This window comes from Stegastes partitus, unplaced genomic scaffold (assembly GCF_000690725.1).
Source record: "Stegastes partitus isolate 25-593 unplaced genomic scaffold, Stegastes_partitus-1.0.2 Scaffold4, whole genome shotgun sequence".
NCBI lineage: Eukaryota > Metazoa > Chordata > Actinopteri > Pomacentridae > Stegastes > Stegastes partitus.
The window spans coordinates 360,230-373,391 of record NW_007577735.1 but is presented as its reverse complement, the minus strand read 5'-3'; the positions used below and the strand labels follow the sequence as shown (position 1 = coordinate 373,391).

The following is a 13,162-nucleotide window of genomic DNA, read 5'->3' as shown; positions in this document are numbered from 1 at the left end:
TATATATAAGTGACTAATTTAAATATTATTGTTGAGAACATACAATACAATTTATTATAGAAATGTACCTGACCAACTTAAACATTAAAGTTAAGAGCCTGCAATATTTTATGCCATACCAAATTCCCTGACTAATGCAAGACAAATGTACCTCCATTCAGAAGCCCATTCTCGTACTCCGTTTGCACTATTCTCCTTTTATGTGTACTTTTATACTTGTTTGCACTATTTCTTATATTTATATGTAAATTTTTCTGTCGAGTATGTGTGTATCTCTATGTCTAATGCTGCTGACAACACTGTGAATTTCTCCACTGTGAGATAAATAAAGGCATATCTTATCTTATCTTATCTTATCTTAACTTAAGAATTAGGGTTAAACCGTAGCAGACACTTGGAGTGAAGGAACTGTTTGGGAGGTAGGGAGCTCCAGCAGGGCCGAGCTCAGGGAGGTAGCCACTATAACTAAGTTAAAAAGCAATACCAGAAATAAAGAGGCTAAAACACACATCCAGAGCTTAGGAAGCTTCAGTGAAGGCAATTGAGAAAAAGCAAAAGTTAGTTCCCTGACCGGGAATCGAACCCGGGCCGCAGCGGTGAGAGCGCCGAATCCTAACCACTAGACCACCAGGGAGGCGTAGAAGGAAGAAAGACCTAATGGTTTTTATAGTTATGCAGAGGAGTAGTGTGACGTATTTTTGTAATCGAAATCAGACTGATGTCAAATATTGCAACTATGCTGTCAATTAACGACGTTTTCTCTCGAGGCAATGAGTTCCCGTCATTTTCCGCTGTACAGAACAGAATTGGGAACCGGAACAGTCGCCAGCTAATTATTTAGTTGAAAAACCGATTGTTACTTTGTTAATCGTTATTGGAAGAATAACTTTCAAAATGATGTTAAGGCAAAACATTTTTTTTTCATGCACTGGTCAATTTTAAGGTTTTGGTATATTTAGCTTCCATAAAATGTCTTTTTTCAGGCTAATGGACAGAAAACATCCCAAGTAATTGTTTAAGTGTACTTTTTTCTGTTTAAAGCTATAATGCATATATTTATTTCAAAAGAAGTTTTTTCCTCATACTCTGATCCAGAAATCTCCACATCAGTAGCACTTACTTACACTAGATCTTCCAGTTTTGTTACTGCCTATGTTGAGAGAGTTTGGTTATTATATATTCACACCCTGATTTATATTACTTTCAATTCATAAAAAGCAGCACCTTTCATCAGACAATGACTCAAAGCGGACATAGATAAAGTCAATCAACGCTACAAAGATATCTGACCAGTGCAAATGTCAATGTTAAAATGACCCAATATTGTACGTAATACAAATTTACTTGACTAACTCAAATATTCAACTTGAGCACCTATAACAATATGCATTGTACAAATTTACCTGACTGATTTAAATGTTAAAGACTATAACTTTACTAAAAACATGGTAAAAAAAATAGGTTTTTGTTTGTTTGTTTCTCAGTCTTGCCATTGACAGTATTTTATGGACTGGCAATGTAACAAAATCCATATTGTAATTAATCAACTTGGGAAGTTTAATGGAGAATGTTTTATTTTCTACAGTTATTTTAAAGTCAAAGTGACCTCATTTCACTTGAGCCTTTGGGTGGTGCTAGAGGCTTCACGATTTACAGTTTTGTTTATGATGTAGTCACTGGTTGCAAGTGTCGCTACCACTTTACTGAATCCACTTCTACTGAAAGCCAAAGCTGAAATTCACAGAAGAAAACTTACTGACATGTCCCAATCATGCTTAGGAAGAAAACATTAGGAATAAATTATATTTCTGGCATTTTAACATCAAGTCAGAGTTATTTATAGAGCACATTTAAAACGGCAGACATTGACTCAAATATATTAATGTTACAAATGCATTTTTAATAATACAAACATTAACATTAAAACTATACAATATTATTTAGAACACAAATTTACTTGAAAAATGTGAACATTAAAGTAGAGAACCGGCAGCATTACATATTACACAAATGTACTTACCTAATTTAAAGCCATTTTATATCAGTTCCTAAAAACTTTTTCCCAGATTATATTCTAGCTGCTGACAATATTTTCTTAGTAGTGCAGTGATAAATGGAAATGATCAACGTCCCCACAGTAAAAAGTAAAAATGAAACAACAACAAAAAAATGTAAGCAGGCTTTGTCTAGTGTTCAAATAACTTCATTTGAGTTCTGTCATCCTCTAAACATGTGGACCTGAGTACTCTCACATTACCATGAATGCTGAATGTTTTTCTTAATACCCTGATCGTTTTGTTGTTGCCCTGAGATTGCTTTGACTCACATTTTCTCAAAATATTTTGCCAAACTATTGATGGCAGACTGTTTCACATGCTGTTTGCCTCCCTATGAATAGGAGCTGTATTTTACCTCAAAATGACTGCAAATCAGGACATTTTAAAATATATGATATTTGCATATGCAAACTTAACATTTCTGCTAGATGGGATTCAAGAAAGTTTATATTTTAAGTGGTCAACTTGGAAAGTTTCATGGCGATTCAAAAATGTTAAAAACGTGGTGTCACCTGCTGTGTGTGTGTGTCTGTGTGTGTTTGTGTGTGCATTTCCCTGAAACCTAAACCTTAAAGGTTAACCTGGCTGTGTCTTTGCCCTCAGCGGGTTAGTTAAAGCCTCTCTGAACCTCCCTTTTGTCTGAAGCCGTGCACGTTTCGTCCGTGTCCTGTCCTGGAGCTGCCACAGTCTCCGCCCCATGCAGCAGCAGCACACGTCCAGCTCAGCCTCTATAAAAGGAGCTCACGCTACTGTCTGGATCAGTGACAGCAGCAGCAGTGACCGAGAGGGGTCTGCACAAGATCGTTCATCCACAAATGGGCCATTGAAACAACTAGCTCTTCTTCTACTTCCAGCCATCCGCACCTTCCAACCGCATCCGGTGCCAACAACATCACCCTGCTCTTACAGGTAGGTCCAAATTATAACAGTCTGTGTTTTATTGCACGAAAAGCTTTTTATTTGCATGTTTAAATATAAACAGAGTATGAAAGCTTTATTCAAAGTTTACCAATCCAGTAAGTGGTGTCTTTTCTGGTCAGCTTTTCCTCACATTTGTCTCAACTCTCTACAAAGTACTAACATAGTTTTTGCATTAGTGAAAACTGTTTTTTGAACATTTGACTAAACTGCTCAATGCAAGACCACATGCACACTCATGCCCTCATACATTTCTTGCAGCACAGTTAAATAATGGGTAAAACTGCACTCTGGCTGCTGTATAGGTGGTGTGTTTGTGCGTCAGCTGCTGTCTTTATCTAGGCTATCAGGTGCAGACGTGTATTGGTCTGCATCATGAAATCCCCAAAGCCATCTGCTGCTCACCTGGTGTTAAGCTTTAAAGCCTTCAACCGGTTCTGCAGGCTGTTAACATATTCCAAGTTCAAGACACTCAAATGCATTTCTTTCTTGAACAATAATAACTTTATATTTGTCAAATATAACTCTTTAATTTAAATGTGCAACAATTTTTTTTTTTTTTTTTTTGCTGATTGCAAATTTGAACAAAGCTTCAGTTAATTTTGTTTTTAAAAATGCAGACAGAGTGTCCTGTGATGGCCCGGCTGAACACAGTAGCAGCTAGGGAGTCCTAGCAATGCAAACATTCTCTACGAGTGGCCGGTCACTTGTGCGATCACGCAGCCAACTCGTGCACAGTCCTATCTGAGCTCAGCTGGACATGTGGACCTGCTCTCACACACACACACACTCTGGTTATTTGAGTTATGGGAAACCAGACTCTCGCAAGCAGCTGCCTCTGCTTTTATCATTCTGCAGTGCTGAACTGTGGACTGGAATCCAGCACAGATGGCATGAATGAGACAGCACAGCTTCTCTGAAATGGCTCTTGAGTGTCACACTATTCTGCGAATGCTGTGATTGCAGATGTGCTTATATCTCTATAAGCCCGGGTACTATCTTGAGCTGCAGCACTGCACTACTTGAATGCAGTGATGACAGCAATACAACAAGATATCCAACTTGGGAGGGATAAAATAGAACTGCCCTAAAGTGGAGCTGAAATTATGATGAAAACATGATAGAATGTATTTTTTTCCATTTGTCTGCAGCATATTAATGTCTGTGCTCTCCTTCAGGTTACCATTTTCCATCTTTGAGCGGTTTTATACCTAAGGTCGGAGAAAATGGCAGCAATTCCATCAAGTGGCTCCCTCATCGCCACCCATGATTACTATAGAAGTGAGTCAGACTTGGGCTATGCATTTATATTGCACCGATTTCAGTGAAAGGAGATTTTTTCCAGGTAGAAGCTTGTTTTTGTCTTTGACTGACTTAACTAAATGTCTAAATGTGTTTCCTGCAGGACGCCTCGGGTCTACCTCCAGCAACAGCTCTTGTGGCAGTGCTGAGTTCTCAGGCGAGGTCATTCCACACCATCCAGGTATTGAAAAAGGACATGCTTTGATTTTGAAAATGTAAAAAAGTGGCATGTGCCTGCAGCAAAACAACTGAGGTTACATTTTGTTTCTTTTAGGACTTCCAAGGCAGGACTCTGGCCACTGGTGGACTTCATTTTTCTTTGCAAAACAGAACCAGGCCGGCATGCAGAACGGTTTGGAAAATCAAAAGTGAGCGCTACAAATGCAGCCACACTGGAATGAACTGAAAGCATTCGATTGTTTTAGTTGTGGAGACTTAAACTGTGACTTCTTTCCTTTTGCAGGAACGGAACCTACACAGTGGCTAACGGCCAGGTGACCTGCATCGCCAGAGAAATGGTTTTGAAAAGACAAGCCAGTGAAAGCAGCGAAAACGGGAAGTTCGAACCAGCAACCCCTCCACCAACGGCCTCCTAGACCCACCTTCCTGCCCCTACCTCACCCACTCCCTCATCTCCCTCACCCTCAGCTTGCCATCCCTCACATAGTCCAACTCTGGAGATGGAGAGGATGGTTTGGATGATGGTGTTTTTGCACCTTTAGTTAGTAGAGTTTGCTTTTTGGTTTTGCTTGTGTATATTATCTTTGTATTATGACCAAAAGTTTTAAAAAAAAGCTCAAGTATGTAAAAAGTTTTTCATGTTCTTATGATACTGGTATATTACCAATAAAATGCTTTCAGTCAGCACCCATGTGTCACATTTGATTCAATTCAAAATTATATATATAGTTCAAATTCACAACATACGTCATCTCACAGCGCTTAACATAGTAAGGTACAAACTTTACGAATGTTGAACAGAGAACCCGGCAATCAAGCATGAGAGTCGCGATGAGGTGGTGGGGATAGCAGATGAAGAGCAAGGAATACAAACAGAACAATAAACGTTGTATGTCAGTGAGGCCAGTGAGTACAGATCAGAGACGTGGCTCTCCAGATCCAGAGACACCTGCAGAAAAAACAAGCTCAGGGCCTCAGGGGAAACACAGAGTTCGTGATATGTAATGGTGATATGTAACTGTGATTGTTTCCATAAAGCTTTACATGTCAGTTGCCAAAACAAACACGAGTGTTATTTAGGAAAACAATGTGACCTGACCTGTTTAGTATTTTTAGTAATCATCAAACTCATCACTGTTTATGGGCTGCAAGAAGCAGTTGTTCTATAACTCTGTGGGAAACACATGCAGCCTACCTAACAGACTTAACATTGATATGATTACAAGTGATTCATTCAGGTCTTAATATAGCTTATGTCAGGCCTCACCTTAGCTTGGATGTGGGTCACCGGCTTCTGGAAAAGACACTGTCAGAGAGAGTAAAAGTTAGGAAGAAGAATGATTATCTAAATGTGTGGTGACTTTGTTTTGACTTGTGTAAGTGCATAAATTACCTAAAAACAGAGCTCTGGTCACTTACCTGCTACTGCTATTATAATAACCGGTCAGCGTGACCGTAAAGCCTCCACCTGCTGCTGTTCTAAATCTGCCACTAGAATTGTTTAAAGCAACATTTTTTAAATTCCACATCACATTGTAAAATATCCAGTCTGTTCTTGTTGCAAATGCTGCCTGGGAAAAGCATTTAATGTTCTCCTGAGATCCTTTTGTTCCTTTAAATGCAATGTGTCACAGTTTCTGGATTAATTGTTGCTTCTCCTTTATGTCAGGAAAGTGATGTATGCGTATAATCAAATAAATGCACAAAGAATAACCTACCATCCTAGTTATTGATTAGAGAGTCAAACAACGCAACAAGAAACAAGTGGTGAACATAGCAAGATACATTCACAGTAGAAGAAAATGTTCAGTGAGCTGAACAAAGATCTAACAACCAAACCAGAAGGCATCCTGAGGGGAGATCTTTCATTCACACAGTAACTTTTGAGGCTTCCTGTAATACCTTTGCAAATCTCTGCAAGGAAAAATACATCATAATTTACAAAATATCATTGCCTCCTATAACCAGTCTCTGGTAACGTTCTCCTATATTCATACATCTTCATTTTGAACCTTAAAATGTGCCTTAAAATGTGATGACATGCATTACTAGTAACTGTTAGAAGGATCAATAAGTGCACTGGTTCTCTGAATGGACTTTTCCACGAAATAATACACGGGGAACATTTTGCAATGTGGATACTGACAACTAAGAATAGACTGAACAAAGTCTGGCTACTGTCCTGTTGTAAGATAATCTATCTGTCCAAACATTAAAGTCAAACTTTTCCAGGGCTGAGCATTTCGAGCTGCATACTGGGACAAACACTTTGTCATCGTAAGGGCCAGAGACATGATACACGTAGTAAGACTTCGAAGTGACTCTGCTCATTTCAAAATGGCCTGATCCGTCCTGGACGCCCTCTAAAGCTGCCCTATTCTTGGCAGTGTTTCAGAGAGGTACTTGGGTCTAAAAATGTCCTGTGATCCCAAGCAAGCACAAACACACTCGTGTGGCTTTGCTGACAGGGGAATCTCCCATCATGCAGGTGTTTTTTGTATTGCTCCAGAGAGCAATCTGGGTCTCTCTGTACTAAGTTCACCAAGCAGAATAAAGGATAAATCCACAGAATATAAACAACACGGATGCAATAAGCACCAAATCAAAAGGAAATGACAAACTGCTGTTACAGAACCCTGCAGAAGGGCACAGGTTTTGTAACAATGAATTACATCACTGTTTTTAATGTCAAATTACAAAAGGCTAGGACATTGATTATTATGGGAGGAATTAAAACATTTAATTTATTGTTAAACTGATTTATGTTCTCTCTACAAGGACTGCACGTTTGGTAGTCAGATTTTCGATGCTGGTTAAGGGGTTTCCGTGTCCCCAGCATCAGTAATTCTCCCTCAAATTCTGTTTTTTATTCTCTAGACAACTAACTCCATCATGTTTTGTGTATTAAACCAAGAGCAAAACCATGAATGCCTCAGAGCAGAGACTATCTAAGAATGCAACAATACAGAAGTGGCACAAACTGCAGTTCCTTGAATGGTCACATGAGGCTGACTCCAAAAGCGAGTCAGTCCCTGTAGACCCCCATGGCAACATGCCCGACTTTACAGCTAAAATAAACACGTTTACAGCTTGGTACAAATAACTGTTTAGGTCTCTGTGGCTACATTCCTTGTTGTTCACAACTGTATGGGGAGTGAATTATCTTTTAACTCACCTGATGAAATTGTATTAAGACTTAAAGGTCTTAAAGAAACTAAGGCAGGTGACAAGTGGTCACAGGGCAGCTTCTGGCTGAGAGACATTCGCACAACCAGCCTGAGCTTCACTCACGCTCCACGTCTTTGCTCTTTTTTGGATTAGCTGGGATTTCAGAGGAATCAGGCACTGCCAGGATGAGGATGAACAGAGCCACCACACCAAGCTTTAAAACCAGTATTCAAAAAACCTGTAATTGATGTCATCAAGGCCTCGCGCATCTTTATATGCACAATGGTGTTATCTCTATCCACATGATTAACTGTATCAAGACTATAAGACACAAGACTCTCTGATGTGATAGTTGTTTGACCAATAGAAAGCAGACTGTTTTTTAATGGGTCATTTACACATATAAATGTACTAGTTTTGGTATTCCTCAAGTAAGATGTCTGGGACCATTTGTTTTTACCAGTTTTTTGGTCATATTTGTTGCATACCTGATGTTTTGTTGTCCTGTCTGGGACTTGTAGTGTTGCCGTCCTGGTCAGGTCTCCATTAGAAATTATAAATATGAAATTGCTCAGACCACCAGGACTTAGAATGTTAAATAAATAAAGTTGAGCTACTAAACTAAATAAAGTCAGATTTCTTAGTGGCAGTTAAGATCCATTGAGACATCTTTTTTCCAAGAAGACCAGAAGCATTAGTCCTTTCAGCAAGTGCCCCAAAACCAGATGTTTATGTTAAAGTCAAGGAAGTCAGATGACATCATTAAAGAAAAACTGTGCAGGGAGGAGATTTGGGTGAATGGATGGGTCAAAATGTCATCAGACAGACCCCTGATCTTAACAAAGGTACCCACTGTAACCCAAAAATGATCTTTCCAAACATAACATAACCTTAACTATGACAAAAATTCGTATTTTTAAAAGACAATGGTGCAAACAAACTATTTTGGGATTTTTGTAAATTATTCGGACAAAAATTTAGGAACTAGAAAGTGAGTCAGTTGTGAGGAAGATGAAAATAATAGGCTTACACTCAAAATGTAAAGTATTGTATTGTGGTCAAAAGCAGTTAAAAGGCAGAGCCAAAACTTAAAGTACAATTCTGGTTTTCCTAAACCTGGCATATTTCATATTAATTAATTAATGCACTCATTTGTTTTTGAACCTTGAACACACATTTCCAACTTTATTGGCTTTTTCTTTCTGTACAGAGAGCAACAATGGCCACATTCATAGTAAATGCATCAAATTGAAGGACTTTTCCACCGGAGGCTCTTTACCATCAGATCCATCAACATTAAGAACTTAAAACAACTTTTTGCTGCTCAGTGTTTATGATTACTATAAGAGGGAGGTTTGTGGAGGCACATTTATGCTGCAAAACGGATGAATATGTGCATTTAAAATGACAGAAAATTACACATTTCTACAAAGCTGTAAGAAACACTACATCAGTCCCACTAAGTTTTAAATCATAGTGATAATGATGATGTTGCACAATTTGTAAATGTCCTTATTTGTTATTTATTTTTCTATTTGTCGGATGTTTCGACATGTTGGATTTTTATCTTGTTTGCTACTTCTGGATAGGAGTTTAATGCAGAATAGGACACAGCTGAGTGGCTTTTACCTTGAATCACATTTTCTGTGATGCATTGTGGGTCAAAGTCTTTTTCTGGACCTTGATCTTCAGTAGCTGTCCACACTCAGTGGAAAATTATGGAATGACCACTCAGAGCGCTCATGCACATCGAGTGACCCTTAAGATAAAAGTAGAATCCAGGGCAAAGGCAAGCGGCCCATGACTCAGTGCTGCCAAAAAGTCCAACATTCGACTCCCCCCTCCCCTCCCCCAAAATGTACAAGTCTGGTCTGTATGGATAAGATAAGAGGAAGAGGCACATGCAGCACACACTATCAAATTTCTGTTTGTCTTTTCAGGTAAAGAATTCCATAATGTTTGCAGGTGCTCAAGTGTCATCCAGTTTTAGATCTATACTGGATCGGCAGCATGAGCCAAGAACGTGAATCACTGAACTCGTGTGACTGAACGTGTCTCAGAGAGGCTTCCAGCGTGAACACAAGAAGCTGCACAAGTGTTTATTTGTTTTACGAGTACTCTGTGTTTTCTGTACAAATACCCTGAAAAAGAAATTCAAAAAGAATCTGACGTATAAGTCTGTATGTTAGCCAGTTTATCGCATATAGTCCAGGTGACGTTTTCAAGCGCTGCTGAGACTTTGCTCCATGCCAACCCTGTGACACGTGTCTGCAGGACGACAAGTCAAGGTGAAACTTCCACAGAAACGGAATATGCTTTCATTAAATTTAGCACGAGAAAGGCAAGGCAGGTTATTAATAACAAAATTCTTATGCATGTATGTGTGCTGAATATTTATTCTGCAAACTGGGCCATGCAGCTGTCATGGCCGCCTTACTGAGTGATTATAACTACTAATATTTATTTAAGTGTTGTACTTAGTTTGAGTTGGAAGTCTGTAAGTTGCTTACTGACATTTCAACGATCTGCAACAATAAAATACTGCTCACACATTAATGCAGTACAGTAATAATGATTCATTTTGTGTTATACAACTTCTGTACTAATGATGCACTCCTACTTGTGTTTGAGTATATTTACATTGAGGTATTATTACTTTATTCAAGCAAATCATTTGAAGTATTGTTTCAATGTGTCTTCTAATGAGAAACTTCATCGCTTTATCTTAAATTAAATTTATCTTAAAAACCAATATTAACTTTGCTACAAACACATGAACAGATCAGTACCACACTCTGCATTTGACTCCCAAAAGCTTAAACGCATTTTCATAATCCTGCTACTGACTTCTACTCATAACTTATTATTTTTCACAACAAAAAGTTGTTGTAGTTCTGCCTAAAAGCGTGTATTTGGATAGAGGTCACAGCCGGTTTGTTTTTATTTCGTGGGAATGTTGACTTTGCCAGAATGGAACACAGCGTACAACTTCACACGATACTGTCAATTTTTGCCAGACCTGGATAAGCTGAGCCAAAATATCTGACGACACCAGCGCTTCACTTCCAGCATGAAATTATATACCGTTTAAATGAAGCCAGAGTGGACGGATGAGACAAGGCAGCTAATATTAGAAGTCACGTATCAGAACATTATTAGCATTTGTTTAAACCTCACTGATAAAATGACACTGTAAGAAAAAAAAAAACATGAATGAGAAGTGTGTTATTGCATTGCTTTAAGAGTTTTTGGAAACACATTTGTTGTATTTTATCATAAGCATGATTGCTGTAAGAGTTTTTTTTTTTTTTTTTTTTTTCATTCATGGTCTCCAGATTCTGAATCTGTTGATCTCAAGGTGATACAACGAGGTTCACGACTGTGGTTTTGACTGAAATTTCTTCATTAGTGGCTCAACCAAACCAATCTCTGCTTCATTCATGAATTACTACAGCAGCAGTCACCTCCCCTAAGTGTTCATGTAGCGCCACCATGAGGTCAAAGTGGTTTGTGACAAAACACCTGCAAAATAAACGACTTTCCCAGAGCCTCAGCTGTTCTTTATTTTGTTCCATGCCAGTTAAAAAATGCTAACATGCTAACATGCTAAACCAACACCTGCTAAACTTTAGCATCTTAGCATTATACACAACATTTTCCTATAGCACTGAAGAAACACTACACTTTGATTCATAAAGTCTGCGTGTCCTGCATCACAAATATCTATAATATGTAGCTTGTTTATGATTTTTCAGTCCATACTTGTAGCTTTGCTTTTCACTATACATGCATATCACATGTTTTTATGGATATATATATATATAAGCATACACATTAATACTACCAGCTTTATGTAAATTTTCTTATCGACCATCTGAACTGTAAGTGGTTTTTAGGCCTTTTTTTTTCTTTTTTTTTTTAACTTCTGTCACCTTTTTACTGACACTGGGCTCATTTTTCACTGCAATATAAAGTCCTGCACCTCAATGGAAACAGCACAAGCGTGGCTAGACGTAGCAGGAACTCAAAAATGTCTGTGCACTATTAAAAAGTGTCATAAATCAGAGAAATAGAAAAGGAAAGGTTGTCTGTTTTGGATTCCTTATTTTCAGATGTTGAAAAAAATCTGAACTCAACATGTATGGCATTTTTTCAGATGGTATTACCAAAACTGGGGAGAATATTGTGGCTCTACGTGCTATAGATATGCTATAATTTACATTTTTACAGCCTCTATAAATTTGTTGTCTTTCACACTACTCTGCACATCAGCTTTCTAAACATATTTTACCAGGCTGGATGTGTCTTCCAACAACTTGTTCCTCTTTGTACCGTTTCTAACCATGCTGAATTTATTTCATTGCGAGTTTGTTTTATTTTTCATTTTCTATTTGTCTCCTTTCTGCACTGTATAAACACAACCTGGAGTTCAACTGAAAAGTCTTTGAATAGAGTGAAGTGATTTTGATGAAAATGTATTCTGCTCTGAGCTTAGATGAGCTTAATGATTCCAACAGAACGGCACCTTACAGCTTGGTTAGTTCAAGGACCTTCAGAAAGTTGAAAATCTGACTTTTCTTCCTGATTTTACAGTTTCTGGTTCTGATAAATTGTGTCATTTTGCCTTTTCTTTATTCAAGAAAACATAGCATGCTTTAAAAATTTGCCTGCAAGTTTAGAGTTCAGAGGGTTAATGGTGGAGTACGTGACTCTTTAGTGAATATCATTCAAACCCTGACTCTGTAAATGGGAAACAAAGAAAGCAGCTTGGACTGATCCATACAGTACTACATCAGGGTGTCCCGTAAACACTTGTGCACGTTCAGTGGGGGTAAAAAGGGCAGTGGGAGCAAGAGGGATAGTAAATCTAATCAATAATCTGTCCATAGAATCACAGACTCTACCTGATTTTCTCTGGTGACACCTAATATTAATAATATAGGAATACTTTTGTAAAAAAAAACAGACCATTTGTTGTTGTGCTAATTAGTTTTACCCAATGTAATCTAGGTTTGCAATTATAATGATATTTGTTGTCATGTACTATTTTCATAGTGTCACCAGTGAGAGGCCTAATTATTCTTCCCAGACCTAATTAGGAGAGTGTTGAGCTCAGGGCAAAGCTGTGCAACAACACACATAAAGGACAATGTGAGCATTGTAGCTGATTCAGGTGTCATTGAACACTATAATGTCGTATGCCTCAATATGAGCAGAAGCTACAGGTTGTATTTCTTCAGTTTGACTGCTGCAAACTGTTGACACTGTTCATAACTGCTCTGGTGGTTTGCTGTAACTCTGCTGCCCTCTTCTGCACAACACAGTGAAGAACTGTGTGTTTTTCCATTTTCATCTGATGGCCTTGTGTGTTTGCATGAAAGAAAGACAAAAGGAAACCACATGCCAGGTCTCAGTTTGATAGCTCATCGCACTGTTTTATTCAATTACTGACATCTCAGGAGAAGAGGAGAGCCTTGCAACTCTGCTGTTGGTAAACCACTGGTGTTTTGTTTTTTTTTTTTTTTTATAAAAAAAAA

At 38.2% G+C, this 13,162-nt stretch overlaps 1 protein-coding gene, 1 long non-coding RNA gene and 1 other non-coding gene across 3 annotated transcripts in view; 1 reads left to right on the top strand and 2 right to left on the bottom strand.

Moving 5' to 3' along the window:
* LOC103354542 (uncharacterized) overlaps positions 1-13,162 on the bottom strand; it is a 23,399-nt gene that overhangs the window by 6,983 nt on the left and 3,254 nt on the right. Inside the window, exon 2 of the long non-coding RNA XR_520048.1 lies at positions 7,730-7,733. This is a non-coding gene — a long non-coding RNA (uncharacterized LOC103354542). The remainder of the gene's footprint in view (positions 1-7,729; positions 7,734-13,162) is intronic.
* On the bottom strand, positions 563-634 carry trnae-cuc (transfer RNA glutamic acid (anticodon CUC)). The gene has a single exon. It is a non-coding gene; the product is annotated as a tRNA-Glu (tRNA).
* Positions 2,797-5,144, top strand: ppdpfa (pancreatic progenitor cell differentiation and proliferation factor a). The gene is made up of 5 exons (XM_008277947.1): positions 2,797-2,966; positions 4,154-4,256; positions 4,381-4,458; positions 4,552-4,645; positions 4,741-5,144. The coding sequence occupies exons 2-5, from the start codon at positions 4,202-4,204 to the stop codon at positions 4,871-4,873; spliced, it is 360 nt and encodes a 119-aa protein (XP_008276169.1). The 5' UTR covers positions 2,797-2,966; positions 4,154-4,201; the 3' UTR covers positions 4,874-5,144.

Coding starts and splice junctions, on each gene's coding strand:
- ppdpfa (XM_008277947.1), top strand. CDS start 4,202: ATGGCAGCAATTCCATCAAGTGGCTCCCTCATCGCCACCCATGATTAC. Junction 4,257..4,380: donor CACCCATGATTACTATAGAA/GTGAGTCAGACT, acceptor TGTTTCCTGCAG/GACGCCTCGGGTCTACCTCC. Junction 4,646..4,740: donor AACGGTTTGGAAAATCAAAA/GTGAGCGCTACA, acceptor TTCCTTTTGCAG/GAACGGAACCTACACAGTGG.